This window comes from Narcine bancroftii, chromosome 4 (genome assembly GCF_036971445.1).
Source record: "Narcine bancroftii isolate sNarBan1 chromosome 4, sNarBan1.hap1, whole genome shotgun sequence".
Classification (NCBI taxonomy): domain Eukaryota; kingdom Metazoa; phylum Chordata; class Chondrichthyes; order Torpediniformes; family Narcinidae; genus Narcine; species Narcine bancroftii.
Window position 1 is genome coordinate 1,853,082 of NC_091472.1, and position 16,191 is coordinate 1,869,272.

The following is a 16,191-nucleotide window of genomic DNA, read 5'->3' on the forward strand; positions in this document are numbered from 1 at the left end:
TTTGCTCCAGTTTCCTCCCACATTCCAAAGACATACAGATTTAGTATGTTAATTGTTCACCTGGATGTAATTGGGGAGTGCGGATTTATGGGGTGGAAGGGCCTGTTACCATGCTGTATCTCTGAATTAAAATTAAATTAGCTCTTCTGGTCCTCAGCTTCCACCCAACAGCCATTGTATGCATAGAACATAGAACACTACACCACAGTACAGGCCCTTTGGCCCTCGATATTGTGCTGACCCATATATTCCTAAAAAAATGTACTAAACCCTCCCTACCTCGTAACCCTCTAATTTTCTTCCATCTATGTGCCTGTCTAAGAGTCTCTTAAATCCCCTTAATGTTCCAGCCTCCACCACCATCCTTGGCAAGGCATTCCAGGCATCCACAACTCTCTGTGTAAAAAAACTTACCCCTGACGTCTCCCCTAAACTTTCCTCCCTTCACTTTGTACACACGTCCTCTGGTGTTTACTGATCTTGCCCTGGGAAACAGGTGCTGGCCATCCACCCTATCTATGCCTCTTGTAATCTTGTAGACCTCTTCTCAACCCTTCCTCACTCCAAGCCCTGCTAACCTTGCCTCATAGACTTGTTTCCCAATCCAGGCCACATCCTGGTAAATCTCTTCTGCCCCCTCTCCACAGCTTCCACATTCTTCCTATAATGAGGTGATTAGAAATGAACACAATACTCCAAGTGTGGTCTCACCAGAGATTTGTAGAGTTATAATATTATCTCTTAACTATCCTATCAACCTGATCTTGAGGGATATATGAATTTGGACCCCAAGATCCCTCTGTTCATCCACATCCTGTACTCAGCCTTCTGGTTGGTCCTTCCAAAAGTCATTGAATCAATATATGTGATTTCCTCCAACTAATATATTCCCATCCCCTCTTATTTCAGGATTTTAAGAAGCTAACCTCTTCCCATTTCTCCAAGTCACTGCAAGAGATGCAACACCTTTCACATCTTCCATTCCTACCATCTGGTGAGGCAGAAAATTTGCTTGGACAACTTCCAGTCTACTGTACTCATTTAGTGCAGAGACCATGTGGTCTCCTATTGACACAGATTGGGCGATTGCTTTGCAGAGAACTGGAACTCATTCCTCAGGAACAGTCTCCTGTTCCCTATTACATTGAACTTCCCACCCCACCTCTGCCTGACCTACATTTCTGTGGCTTCTTGCACTGTAAACAATGTGTATGTGGCTGGTCTCGCATTGAATTTAAAATTGTTAAACTAATTTCTTTAAAATGACATTTTATTTAAAACACTGTAAAAGCCAATACTGGCATTTAAATCCATACTGCCCAATTACACCCAAATTAACCTGCAACCCTGTATATCTTGGAGGGTGGTAGGACAACAGAGCACCTGCTGAAACCCACATATACAGCGCCAGATTTGAACCTGGGGTCACTAGCGCTTTGATAGTGTCGCACTAACCATGCCATCTGTTTTAGAAAGTGAATGAGATGGCTCTTTAGAGCAGCTTGTTGATGAGCCCATGAGGCTGTACGGTGTTGTGTAATGCCCCAGAGGCGATTGGTGAGCTTAGAATAAAGGAACCATGAGGGAGGGGGAACAGTGATCACAATATGAGTGAGTTCAATTTAAGATTCAATAAGGAGGAACTAAAGTCAGATGTGTTGATATTTCAGTGGAGTAAAGGGAATTACGGGGACATGAGAGAGGAACTGGCCAGAGTGGACTGGAAAGGGCCACTGGTAGGGAAGACGGCAGTGCAGTAATGGATGGAGTGTCTGCTGAAATGGGGTAGGTGCAGGATAAATACAGGCCAAAAAGGAGGGAATATTCACATGGAAAAATGTCTCAAAGCCAATGTGAAAGACAAAGAGAGGACAGACAGGGAACCAGAAATTAGTGGGAAGATAGAGGACTGGGAAGTTTGTAAAAACTTGCGGAAGGAAACTATAAAACTTGTGAGGAGGAAAAAGATCAAGAATGAAAGTGGCCACCAAATAATATCAAAGAAGATACAAAAAGCGTCTTCAAGATATAAAGAATGAAAAGGAGATGAGTGTCGATATAGGACCACTAGAAAATGATGCTGGAGAAATAATAAGGGGAGACAAGGAGGTGACAGGGGAACTAAATGAGTATTTTGCATCAGTCTTCACTGTGGAAGACACTAGCAGTGTGCCAGATGTCGGGGATCAGAGAAGGGAAATGAGTGCAGTTACTATTTCAAAGGAGAAGGTGCTCAGAAAGCTGACTGGTCTCAGGGTGGATAAGTCTCCTGGATCAGATGGATCGCACCCTTGGGTCCTGAAAGAAGTAGTAGCAGAGATTGTAGACGCATTGATCATGATCTTTCAGGAATCAATAGATTCTGGTGTGGTTCAGGACTGGAAAAATCGCCAATTTTGGCCAATATTTAAGAAGGGAGGGAGGCAGCAGAAAGGAAATGATAGATCGGTTAGCCTGACATCAGTGGTTGGAGAGATGTTGGACTCAATGGTCAAGGATGAAGTTACAGAGTGCTTGGAGACATGTGACAGGAATGGCCAAAATCTTGCTTGATAAATCTATTGAAATTCTTTGAGGAAGTGACAAGCTAGCTGGATACGGCGTGGATGTAGTGTGTTTGAATTTTCAGAAGGCCTTTGACAAGTACTGCACATGAGGCTACTTAACAATATAAGAGCCCATGGTACTACAAAAAGTATATCAGTATGAGTAGAGCATTGGCTGATTGGCAGGAAGCAGAGAGTTGGAATACAGGGATCCTTTTCTGGTTGGCTGCCAGTTACGAGTGATGTTCCACAGGGGTCGGGGCCGCTTCTTTTTATGTTGTATATTAATAAATGGCTTTGTGGCCAAGTTTGCAGATGATACAATGGGAGGTGGAGGAGCAGGTCGTGTAGAGGGAACAGGGAAGCTGCAGAAGGACTAAGACAGATGAGGAGAATGGGCAGAGAAGTGCAAATTTGAAATATAATGTGGGAAAGTGGACAGTTGTGGGAGGCCAGGACATTGGGTGTATTGATAGGTTTTTGATCAGCCAGAGCAATGAAGATTATGGGGAGAAGTGTATCAGACTGATTTGCCACAGCTTAAAAACAAATAAAGAATACACCACTCATTTGTTTCAGCAAACTATGAAGTCAACTTTCTTTTTTTTTTATTCCTTAGACCAACATTGCATTCTTATCTCTCCAAACATTGCCCAGTTTAACTCCTCTGTTCATTCTTATCTCTCCAAACACTGCCCAGTGTAACTCCTCTGTTCATTCTTATCTCTCCAAACACTGCCCAGTGTAACTCCTCTGTTCATTCTTATCTCTCCAAACACTGCCCAGTTTAACTCCTCTGTTCATTCTTATCTCTCCAAACACTGCCCAGTTTAACTCCTCTGTTCATTCTTATCTCTCCAAACACTGCCCAGTTTAACTCCTCTGTTCATTCTTATCTCTCCAAACACTGCCCAGTTTAACTCCTCTGTTCATTCTTATCTCTCCAAACACTGCCCAGTTTAACTCCTCTGACCTCCACAAAGGTGATCATGTCACTCACTCTCCTCCCAGCGAAGGTAAGTATGCGACCGCGACAAAAGGCTGGACAGTGGGGCTCAGCTCATAATTAAATGGCGGGACAGGCTCGATGGGCTGAATGGCTTATTTCTGCCTCTGTCAATCTTTTGGTCTTATGAATTCTCCAGTTTGTTTGCCTCTATTATAACTGGTGATTTCTGTGGTAAGTCATCCATCGGATCATAAAATATAGGAGCAGAAGTAGGTCATTCAGCCTGTCAAATCCATTCTCCCACTCAGCCACACTCCCTTGTCTTCTCTGCATAGCCTTTGATCCCCTGACAATTCAGATACCTATCAATCTCTGCCTTAACTCCACCCAACGACCCGGCCTCCACAGTTGCTGGTGGCAGCAAATTCCAGGGGTTCCCCATCCTCTGGCTGAAGAAATTCCTCCACCTCTCTGGTTTAAACGGGTGCCCTTCAATCCGGATGTTGAGCCCCCTCATCCATTTATAATATTGATTCATTTTCCTTCTTCATTCATGCAGCCTCTTCAAATTGTGGCAGTAGGCTATGTCTTCAACCAGCCCATTCCTCATTTAGCCTTGCACTCAGCACAATGACTGCTGTTTTCAGGTAGTGTGTGACAGGCTGCTCTCTTAGCCTGGATTGCCATGCAGACCGGGCAACTGATTTCAGAATTCATGGCATGGTGTCTGACAGCTAAGACACGATCTTTGGGAAAACGAACCCATAAATCTTTGCCGACATAATTCCTGGAGGGAGTTCCCATGGAAATGCATGAAGAAAGCAACATGATTCAGCCACTGTGACCTGTGAACCATCTGAGACATGGCTATGTGATCTGACCAATTCTTTCCCAAGGTTGGGCACACAAGGGAACCAGAGAGCAGTGAGCTTCGTCCCGCTGGGCTGTTCTTGACCCTTCTGCACTCGAGATTCGAGCAGAGAGAGAACTTGGCCTTCTGTACTTTGTGCTGCTCTCTGTTGTTGAAACAAATTGTTTCTTTCCAGAGCTGTATTATCAAACGCTATTGCGAGAAGAGATTTGTCTCAAAGTATTTGGCGACTATTGGAATTGACTATGGAGTTACAAAGTGAGTATTGTGGATCTGATTTTTTTTCCTTGTCTTTAGTCATCTGAGTTTTAAGGTCAGTGACTGGTTATGAAGGAAGTGCCCCTCCTGCTTATCGTTAGAAAAGAAGTCTTTGGCTTGGCTTCGCGGACGAAGATTTATGGAGGGGGTAAAAAGTCCACGTCAGCTGCAGGCTCGTTTGTGGCTGACCAGTCCGATGCGGGACAGGCAGACACGATTGCAGCGGTTGCAAGGGAAAATTGGTTGGTTGGGGTTGGGTGTTGGGTTTTTCCTCCTTTGCCTTTTGTCAGTGAGGTGGGCTCTGCGGTCTTCTTCAAAGGAGGCTGCTGCCCGCCAAACTGTGAGGCGCCAAGATGCACGGTTTGAGGCGTTATCAGCCCACTGGCGGTGGTCAATGTGGCAGGCACCAAGAGATTTCTTTAGGCAGTCCTTGTACCTTTTCTTTGGTGCACCTCTGTCACGGTGGCCAGTGGAGAGCTCGCCATATAATACGATCTTGGGAAGGCGATGGTCCTCCATTCTGGAGACGTGACCCATCCAGCGCAGCTGGATCTTCAGCAGCGTGGACTCGATGCTGTCGACCTCTGCCATCTCGAGTACCTCGACGTTAGGGGTGTGAGCGCTCCAATGGATGTTGAGGATGGAGCGGAGACAACGCTGGTGGAAGCGTTCTAGGAGCCGTAGGTGGTGCCGGTAGAGGACCCATGATTCGGAGCCGAACAGGAGTGTGGGTATGACAACGGCTCTGTATACGCTTATCTTTGTGAGGTTTTTCAGTTGGTTGTTTTTCCAGACTCTTTTGTGTAGTCTTCCAAAGGCGCTATTTGCCTTGGCGAGTCTGTTGTCTATCTCATTGTCGATCCTTGCATCTGATGAAATGGTGCAGCCGAGATAGGTAAACTGGTTGACCGTTTTGAGTTTTGTGTGCCCGATGGAGATGTGGGGGGGCTGGTAGTCATGGTGGGGAGCTGGCTGATGGAGGACCTCAGTTTTCTTCAGGCTGACTTCCAGGCCAAACATTTTGGCAGTTTCCGCAAAGCAGGACGTCAAGCGCTGAAGAGCTGGCTCTGAATGGGCAACTAAAGCGGCATCATCTGCAAAGAGTAGTTCACGGACAAGTTTCTCTTGTGTCTTGGTGTGAGCTTGCAGGCGCCTCAGATTGAAGAGACTGCCATCCGTGCGGTACCGGATGTAAACAGCGTCTTCATTGTTGGGGTCTTTCATGGCTTGGTTCAGCATCATGCTGAAGAAGATTGAAAAGAGGGTTGGTGCGAGAACACAGCCTTGCTTCACGCCATTGTTAATGGAGAAGGGTTCAGAGAGCTCATTGCTGTATCTGACCCGACCTTGTTGGTTTTCGTGCAGTTGGGAATCACGTTGCTCTCCATTGCAGGCAAAATCTTCGCTAGGATTCTACTAAATAGAATAATACCTAGTGTCGCTGAGAATATTCTCCCAGAATCACAGTGCGGCTTTCGCGCTAACAGAGGAACCACTGACATGGTCTTTGCCCTCAGACAGCTCCAAGAAAAGTGTAGAGAACAAAACAAAGGACTCTACATCACCTTTGTTGACCTCACCAAAGCCTTCGACACCGTGAGCAGGAAAGGGCTTTGGCAAATACTAGAGCGCATCGGATGTCCCCCAAAGTTCCTCAACGTGATTATCCAACTGCACGAAAACCAGAAAAGAAGTAGAATGGAGTAAAAGTCTGCAAACACTGCAATTGAAGTAAAAACGCAATGCTGGAGAAACTCAGCAGAGCCAAGTAATTTTGCTCATACCTTGATGAAGGGCTGAAGCCCAAATCGTTGGTTATGCATCTTTACCTTTGTTTATCCGGCTGAATTTCTCCACCATTGTGTTGTGACTGTCATTGTAAAAAGTGTGGGTGAGAGTTCAGACTGGTTTAGAGGTTACAGCATCACAAATCGTGTGGCAAAGTGTCCTCACCTCTCACATCTCTCCTACTCTGCTCCCTGGGTTTGGTGTCCCTGTCACAATGTAACAGTATAGTTTAGCATCACGAGGAGTAGCAACAGGGTCTTGCGAAGACAGCTACAGAGACTGGGAGGGTTGGCAGAAAAACGACTGAAAATTAGGAATACTGAAGCTTTATAATCAGAATTTGTTATCAGGAAATTTGTTGTTTTGTGGCAGCGTCACATTTTACAAATAAATCAAAATAGTGCAGGAAAAGTCAAAGTGAGGCCGTGTCTGTGGTTCACTGATCATTCAGGAATCTGATGGCAGCGGGAAGAAGCTGACCTTGTGCCGCTGAGTACTCGCCTTCAGGCTCCTGGGCCTATTTCCTGATGGTAGCAGAGTGAAGAGGGCCTGGCCTGGGTGGTGGGGTCTTGGAGGATAGAGGCTGATTTCTTCTTAACCCTGTCTGCATGTTGTTTCAATCTCTGTCTCAGCTTCATTTCCTATCTTAACTCCATATCCCCAAAAAAAGTAGATTGGTCTCAGCATTGAAACCCCATCAGCCACATAATTTTGGAGGAGAAAGGTCTGATACCCACATCATAGTTGGAACAATAGCTTCCTGAATGGCACCGTCCAAATTTTTATTGGAAAGATATCATTTAAGCAGTAAACAAATGCAAAAAAGATTCAGAAGATTTTTACCGGGATGGCGTAATGTGGAGGATAAGTTCGGAAGGTCCAAGAAGTGATGAATCTGAACACAGTTTAACCACAAACAAGGAGCTTTATTTACACGTGGGGAAGTCGCAACAGGGAACACACACGCAGACAAAGAAGCTACACACAGTTCATGCACATTGGATGCTGGTCAATCACAACTCCCAATTGCGCCACGAGGATTAAACAAACAGTACACAAAACTCAAAACGGTCAACCAGTTTACCTATCTCGGCTGCACCATTTCATCAGATGCAAGGATCGACAATGAGATAGACAACAGACTCGCCAAGGCAAATAGCACCTTTGGAAGACTACACAAAAGAGTCTGGAAAAACAACCAACTGAAAAACCTCACAAAGATAAGCGTATACAGAGCCATTGTCATACCCACACTCCTGTTCGGCTCCGAATCATGGGTCCTCTACCGGCACCACCTACGGCTCCTAGAACGCTTCCACCAGCGTTGTCTCCGCTCCATCCTCAACATCCATTGGAGCGCTTACATCCCTAACGTCGAAGTACTCGAGATGGCAGAGGTCGACAGCATCGAGTCCACGCTGCTGAAGATCCAGCTGCGCTGGATGGGTCACGTCTCCAGAATGGAGGACCATCGCCTTCCCAAGATATGGCCAGCTCTCCACTGGCCACCGTGACAGAGGTGCACCAAAGAAAAGGTACAAGGACTGCCTAAAGAAATCTCTTGGTGCCTGCCACATTGACCACCGCCAGTGGGCTGATAACGCCTCAAACCGTGCATCTTGGCGCCTCACAGTTTGGCGGGCAGCAACCTCCTTTGAAGAAGACCGCAGAGCCCACCTCACTGACAAAAGGCAAAGGAGGAAAAACCCAACACCCAACCCCAACCAACCAATTTTCCCCTGCAACCGCTGCAATCGTGTCTGCCTGTCCCGCATCGGACTTGTCAGCCACAAATGAGCCTGCAGCTGACGTGGACTTTTTACCCCCTCCATAAATCTTCGTCCGCGAAGCCAAGCCAAAGACCCACCACCTATAGCCACAGCATCTCACTAAACTACGGGATCTAGTCACACTGATAACAAGAATAAGGCACAAAAGTCGTTTCTAGTTTTGCACCACAATAGCCCCCCCACCCTGTACTGGCACACACCTAACATGGCTCGCAACCTGGAGTGGAGCTAGGGTTGGTTGTCAGGGGAAAAAGAGAGAGATCTGCTCCACTTGGTGGGCTTTGTACTGTACTGCAGCTGGCTGGAGGGGCCAACTCAGGTATGCCCAAATGAAGCAAGGCGTTCAAGAGAGCTGATCGTAAAGTAGCCTTACCTGTGGGTGGGAAAACCTTGATTGACATGGGGAAATGACTTTCGACCTTTCTGGCCAGATGACCCTCCAGCAGCAAGCACATGGATTATCCTTTGTTCGGAGCAGTTTCCTGTCCAACCTATTGGATAATCCAATGGCTAACAGATGGGCAGGCTTGATTTATAAGTAAGGGCTAGAAAGGCTGGGACTTTTCTCCCTGAGGGGGTATGTGATAATTGGAATGCTTAAAAGCCATTTAGATCAGGTCGATGGGTAAGAAAGGTCAAGAGGGATATGGACTAATCTCAGGCAAATGGGACAAACTTGATTGGCAGGGAGAAGTTAGACAAAAGGACCTGCTGTAGAACCGTGACACTCAGTTTTACAATCATAGAGTCTTGGTGATACAGTCCGAAACCAGGGCTGGCAGCTCGACGTGTCTCAAATGTAAACACAAAATCTGCAATTCCTTGCTGCAAGCATTATCTGCAGAGAGAACAGAGTCCCCTGTTTCTGCCTTGTTCACATTTCTAATACCTGTTTAAGATTTTCACCCATGTAGTAAAACACGGAAGTCTACAGACGCTGTGGGTGAATTAGAAACACAATACTGGAGGAACTCAGCAGGTCAAACAGTTGACTTTATATCACAAAGATAAAGATACAGAACCAAGGTTTCAGGCTTGAGCCCTTCATGAAGGAATGGCACCCTTGTTCTTGTTCCCTCCCACCTGAAGAATGAGTACACTCCATAACCACTCATTTTCAAGAAATGCAGGCACTGTTGACGTAGCGGTTAGTGCAACACCTTTACAGCCCCAGCAATCTGGATCAGGGTTCAAATTCCTCGCTGTCTGTATTGAGTTTGTGCATTCTCCCCATATCTATGGGTTTTCCCTGGGGGCTCTTGTTTCCTCCCACTGTTCGAAACCTACCCGGGTTGTAGGTTAATTGGATTTAAATTGGGCAGTGCAGGCTCATGGGCCAAAATGGCCTGTTACCGTGCTATATGTCTAAATTTAAATTTTAAATTTTAAAAAGTTAGTTTGTGATCTTATAATTCAACTCTGTTAGCCCTTTCACTGTTCTGGGAAGTGGTGTTGCAAGGAAATGGCAGATGGAGTACAGTGTAGAGAGGTGTATGATGGTGCATTTTGGTGGTGGGAATAAAGATGTCATCAGACCACGAATTCAGAAATCTGAGGTGCAGGGGGATTTGGACGTCCTCGTGCTAGGCCCCCTGAAGGTTAACTTGCTGGTCTAGTCGGTGCTGAGGAAGGTAAATGCAAGGCTAGCATTCATTTTGAGACAGATTGAATATAAAAGCAGGGATGTAATGTTGAGGCTTTATAAGGCTACATGGAGTATTTTGAGCAGTTTTGGGCTCCTTGTCTAAGGATGTGTGGGATTTGAAGAGGGTCCAGAGGAGGTTCACAAGAATAATCCCCAGGATGAAAGGATGGGACTGTACTCGCTGGAGTTTAGGAGAATGAGGGGGATCTTGCTGAAAATTATTGAATACTGAAAGGCCTGGATAGAATGTATGTGGAGAGGATGTTTCCTGTGGTGGGGAGTCGGCCCAGAGGGCACAATCTCAGAATACCAACGCAGAATACCTTTACAACATAGATGAGGGATTTTTTGACCCAGAGGGTTGGGAATCTGTGGAATTCATTGCAGTGGACAGTTGTGGAGGCCGTCATTGGGTATAATGGAAGTAGACAAGTTCTTGATTAGGAAGGGAATCAAGCATTGCGGGGAGAAAGTGGGAGAATGGGGTTGAAAGGGATAGTAAATCAGCCAAAATGGAATGGCAGGGTGGATGTGATGGGCCAAATGGTCTAATTCTATTCCTATATGTCATGGTCTTCAGATGGTCAGCTGGTATCATTGGGGAGAGTTCATGTTTCAGGTCAGTGACCTTTCACTAAAACTAGAAAAGTGTACACTCATTTGTGTTTTAAGTTGCAGAAAGAAGTTGGAAGGGCAAGGCGTGATGGGATGGAGGGGCTCTCTGAGGCAGGCATTGGGGTTTCAATTTTATGGACATTGCAAAGGATGGTAGGTTCTTGTGAATTGGCAATTCAGACGAGTGAAGGGCTAGGATGCGTGCAAGGAATTGGTGCTTTTAATTTGTGGCATTTCCTTACCTGGAACTGTCACCCATAGACGTATCTAGGGTATGGCGGCTAGGGCACTTGCAGGGGGGCGCCACTGTCCTCGCCCTACCCACCAATATCCGAGTCCCTAGCCCAATAATGAATCTCCATCCCAGATCCTGGGTGCAGTGCTGCCTGGGCTCGCGGGTGCCCCGGTGTGCCATTCTGGCACTTCACTGGGCCTCTCCAGCTGGCATCTCATTGGGCCACTTCGGGGTCACTCTAGCACCTTGCTCAATGCGGGATCAATGGGAAAAATGGCCATCTTCCTTACCCATAATCCCTCATGCAGCTGGAACTGTGTCAGTGTCAGGGAACCGCTGAGTGGTTCCAGTAGCGTGGGGGATTATGGGTAAGGAAGACGGCCATTTTGTCCATTTAATTCCACATTGAGCAAAGTGTCTGAGCAGCTCCTAAACAGCCTGATAAGATTTCGGCCTGGAGCGGCGCTCCCGCAGCACTGCACCCAGGACCGGTGTTACCATTAGGCGAACCAGATGTCAGAGGGGGTGCTAACGACCCTATGAATCATCGCAGATAAGCCTGAAGTGGCAGCAATATTTATGTTTGAATCCCTCAAGGTGCAAGGGGAGAGATTATGTGTTATCCATGGCCTACAGTGGACTCTTACAAAACAAAGGGAAAGTTGGAGTTTTCATTGAAGTAAGTGGGGAATTGCAGCAGTAAGAATTCAAGAGTTCACCCCAATCCCTCATGAGCATGTTCTGTTCCCCACTGAATCCAGGCAGAGTTACTCCGGGATGAGAAAGGAAGTTCAGGTACAGTCTGCCCTTCTTGTCTCCACAGTCAGGCGGGTTTGGCCCGGGCTTGGGTGAGGGAGGGGTGTCATTCAGCCACCACCGGTGCGATGGCAGTTCTCCGGGCAGCATGCTCCTGTGCCTGAGTCTGGAGTGGCTCACATCAATATACTGTATTTTCAACACTGGTTTCTTGAACAAAGCAAATGGCAGGCACAGAGACTTTAAATAGAGGGGGGCAAGGGAGGGAGAGAGCAAGAGAGACTGCTTCTCCCCGTTAAAAACCTTTTGCCCTTCCCACTTCTAACCCTGTTACAGTGAACCCGGCTGTGAGGAATGGTGCTGGTTCAGGGAACAGGAATTCATGACCTCTGAGAAAGTGCCCAATACATACGTGGCTGATCTACAAAATTAGCCCAATTGTGTGTAAAAGCCACCCACTGTCAACATTATGTGTGTTTTTTTTTTAAACAGTGGGGGCACAATTTCAGTGCTTGCCATAGGCATTATTTTACCTAGATATGCCACTGGTACCACCCCGTATAAAGGGAAAGAGTGTATTTGGTGAAGGATGGACTGCATTCGGAAGAGGCTTTGAACATTTAGTGCTGACACCATTCATTATGAAGATGGGTTCATCCACCCCGGCATTGCCAATACCTCCCCAACTTTGTGAAGAACAATGTCAGATATCAGTACATGGTAGGGCAGCTGTACTGAAAAGAAAGGGAGCGAGGCCAGGGACTGTTTGACACACAGTTCAGGAAAACATTGCAGAATAATGCAAAACTTCTCACTGTTGTTCTTGTCCCCTCAGGGTTCAGGTGAGGGATCGTGAGATTAAAGTTAACATCTTTGACATGGCGGGTCATCCATTTTTCTATGAGGTGGGTGTGAGAGAACCTGCATTTTTAAGGCTCTGTTCAACTCCAGAGGTGCGATTGAAATGCTCACGTCTGGAGGCTGTTGCACACAGCAAGTTCTCTTACAATGTGATAAGATAAATGCCCATGCATCTGTTTTGGTATTGACTGAGGAATCAATGGAGACTGGAGGAGCTCTTCTCCCCTTGGAAAGTGACCTGGGATCTTTTTTCTACAATACGGGAGAAGCTGATTCTGCCAGTTCCACCCAAATTAACCTCCAACCTCATACATTTTGGAAGGGTGGGAGGAAATTGGAGTACCCGGAGGAAACCCACGCAGACACGGAGAGAATGTTTAAAACTCCTTACAGACAGCATTGTGCTAACCGTGCCAAATGTTAAAATTGTTCAAGGTCGGAAGGTGTAGCCCAACCAGACTGAAGCAATGTTCTCATTGGTTAGCGCACCAATTCCAAGGGCTTAGCCCGAAGCTGTTACAGTGCCAGTGATTGGAACCAGGGTTCAAATCCCACGCTCTCTGTCAGGAGTTTGTATGTTCTCCCCATGTCTGCATGGGTTTCCCCTGGGGGCTCCAGTTTCCTCCCACTATTTGAAAGATACCAGGGGTTGGAGGTCAATTGGGTATAATTGGGTTGCAAGGGCTCATGGGCCTGAAAAGCAGTATGTCTAAATTAAAGTTAAAATATAAATTTATAAAAAAATTCAAATTCAATTCCATGTCTTCACTGTATCCAAATTTTCTTTCACCTTCTTTCCTTCAGCCACCTGCCCCACCATTTTGGGAATGCTGACTGGTGTCAGCATAAATTCAAATTCAATTCCATGTCTTCACTGTATCCAAATTTCCTTTCACCTTCTTTCCTTCAGCCACCTGCCCCACCATTTTGGGAATGCTGACCGGTTTCAGCGAAGCCACCTGTGTTGAATACAGTATCATCAAATTCTCTTGGTAAACAAAAGCTTGTGTTGTTCACCAACCCTCAAATGTAATGGTGCATATATCCACCCTGTTCTAACATAGCTCCGTCTGATCCCTTCATTATTTAATACTCTCTCAAATAATCATTGCTTCATCTCCTCAGAATCATAATTTATTGTAATGAACCTGTCAAGAACTTTGTTGTTTTGTGACAGCATCACAGATGCGAATATTGCAATGAATCATGTTTTTAAAAATAAATAAATTGGTGCAAGAGAAGAGAAAGGGAGGAGGTGTCTGGGGCTCATTGTCCGTCCAGGAATCTGAGGGCTGGGGGTGGGAGGGGGTGGTGGAGAAGCTGTCCTTGTACCGTTGGGTCCTCGTCTTCAGACTCCTGGACCTCCTTCCTGATGGTAGCAGTGAGAAGGGGGCATAGTCCTTGAGAACAAAAGCTGTTTCATCAGACATGACCTCTTGTAGATGTTCTTAATGGAGGGAAGACAGATTCCCATGATGGCGCTGACCAAGTTAACAACCCTCTGTAGCCTCTTCCTCTCCTGTGGATTGGCACCTCCATACCAGACAGTGATGCAACCAGTCAGAAGACTCTCCATGGTACACCTGTAGATGTTTGAAAGAGTCTTTGGTGACAAACCGAATCTCCTCAAACTCCTAACGAAGTATCGCCGCTATTCAAACTATCTCTATTCTTCTTTCTCCTCTCCGCTTTCTGGTTCAAATGTTACAGTACAGAGGCAGGCCCATCTGCCCAACTTGTCCATGACAACCAAGGTGTCTACCCAAGCCTGACTGATTGGTCTGTTTGGCCCATATCCCTCTAAACATTTCTCATCAGCAACAACGATTTCGCACCTCAGATGGTGAGAAACTAACAACTGAGTCTCAATGTGGACAAGATGAAGGAGATGATCGTGAACTTCAGGAAGACAAGCAATGACCATCCTCCACTATACATCAATAATTCTGTAGTGGTGAGAGAATGGAGACACCAAGTTCCTTGGAGTTCACTTAACTAGTGACCAATTGTGGACACTCAACATCTCCTCACTTGTCAGGAAGGCACAACAATGATGGCACTTCCTGAGAAGACTGAAACAGGCAAGGCTATTGGCCATCATTATATCACTGTTCCATAGGAGCCATATTGAGAGCATCCTGGCCGGCTGCATCACAATGAGGTCCAGTTGCTGCAGAGAAATGGATCAGAGGTCAATCCACAGGACCATAAGAGTGGCAGAGATGATCACTGGAGACTCCCTCTCCCCCATCGACGTGATCCACCGGGATTGTTGTCTGAAGAGAGAGCACAAAATCATTGAGGACCCTTCCGCCCTGCACCCAGCATCTTTCAGCTGCTCCAGTCAGGGAAGAGATCCATGAGGATCAGAGCCAGCACCACCAGGCTGAGGATCAGCTTCTTCCATGGGCAGTGAGAATGCTGACTGACCAAAGGATCTGCTCACACTGACCATTCAAGACCCTCATATTTTTTGTCTTTACGTGTGTTATGTCTGTGTGCTTTGCACCGAGGACCAGAGGACACTGTTTCATTGGGTTGTACTTGTACAATCAGATGTCAAGAAACTTGACTATCATGACACCTGTCGACGAGTCTTTTAAATATGTTAATTGTATCTGTCTCCACCCCTTCCTCTGACGGTTTGTTCCATATTCCCATCATCCTCTGCATGAAAAAGGTGCCCCTCAAAGTCCATTTTAATTCTTTCCCCTCTCACCTTGAATCTGTACCCTCTAGTTTTAGACTCCTGACCTGGGGGAAAAGACTGTGTTTATTTACTTTCTCTATTCCCCACATAATTTTATAACACTCTACCAGGCCTCCTTCACTCCTGGAGAAAAATCCCAGCCTATCCAACTTTTCTTTCTACCTCATGTACTGAAGGAGAGCATAGCAGTGGACTGTGATGCCCTCCTCTCTTGAAATACATTGAGGCTGGTCATGGGTCACATTAACTCCAGCCTCCCACTCCAATCCACAGACACCCCATCCCCCAAGCCTTTCTCTCAGCCTTGGAACTCATTGACAACAAGGACTGCTCCGCCTTAAAGAAGAGTGAAGCAAGCAGCCCCAAACCCTGACTGAAGCATCAAACTCCTTTCTGCAATTCCTGTCCCACAGGTCCAACAGGGTCAACCTGGTCAAAACCCAACTGGGTCCCAGACCTACCTCAGAGATGGTCAAGGGACCCAGTAAAACTTACCCAGATGCCCTGCACTGGTGATTAGAAAGGGGAAATGATCGACCTGGTTACTCTGGTGACATCGGCGCTTGTGTGCGTGCATCACATGGAAACCCCTGGCTGAACTGCCCTGGTTGCTGCCACGATTGGGGGGGGGGGGGGTGGAGGGGGCGCGATGTGCCTCTTCTGCGAACGCCACTCTGGTCAGCAGCGACAGCTCAATGTGGGAATGTGGGAGCAGTGGCCATCTTCCTTACCCATAATCCCCCATACTGCTGGAACCGCTTTGCGCTGGCAAAGCACTGCAAGGCTGCATACTCAGTCCCCTCTGGTTCTTCCTGCACCCATGAACACATGACCAAACTCTGCTTCAGCTCCATCTATGAATTCGCAGATGACACCAGCATCATTGGGCAGGATCTGTAACTACGATGAGTTACAAGATACAAGAGCAGAACTAGGCATATCGGTCCGACAGCTCTGCTCTGTCATTTACTCATGAGGTCCCAATATAGTGGACGTGCTGTGGAAAACGTGCGAAATTGATCTGCGTCCAACACAGGTTTTTATCTGGGCTGATGATGTCACTTCCTGTCCATGTGACAGAAGCAGTGATGTATATAAGCCCAGCAGACTGCACTAGAATCCCCAGCATGAACATCGACTTCCCAGCGTATACATCAAATCGTCAAT

General features: G+C 46.7%; 2 protein-coding genes across 10 annotated transcripts in view; one reads left to right on the forward strand and one right to left on the reverse strand.

The window, feature by feature from the left end:
* The window catches only part of LOC138760267 (protein EFR3 homolog B-like), a 242,207-nt gene that overhangs the window by 199,572 nt on the left and 26,444 nt on the right, over positions 1-16,191 (reverse strand). The gene's annotated exons all lie outside the window — the stretch shown is intronic.
* dnajc27 (DnaJ (Hsp40) homolog, subfamily C, member 27) overlaps positions 1-16,191 on the forward strand; it is a 43,618-nt gene that overhangs the window by 4,337 nt on the left and 23,090 nt on the right. For 2 of the 3 annotated variants that reach the window (XM_069930613.1, XM_069930614.1), the window contains exons 2-3: positions 4,542-4,624; positions 12,289-12,358. The exons of the other annotated variant lie outside the window; for it this stretch is intronic. In XM_069930613.1, the coding sequence (XP_069786714.1) occupies positions 4,542-4,624; positions 12,289-12,358 (153 nt within the window). The remainder of the gene's footprint in view (positions 1-4,541; positions 4,625-12,288; positions 12,359-16,191) is intronic. 3 annotated transcript variants of the gene reach the window in all.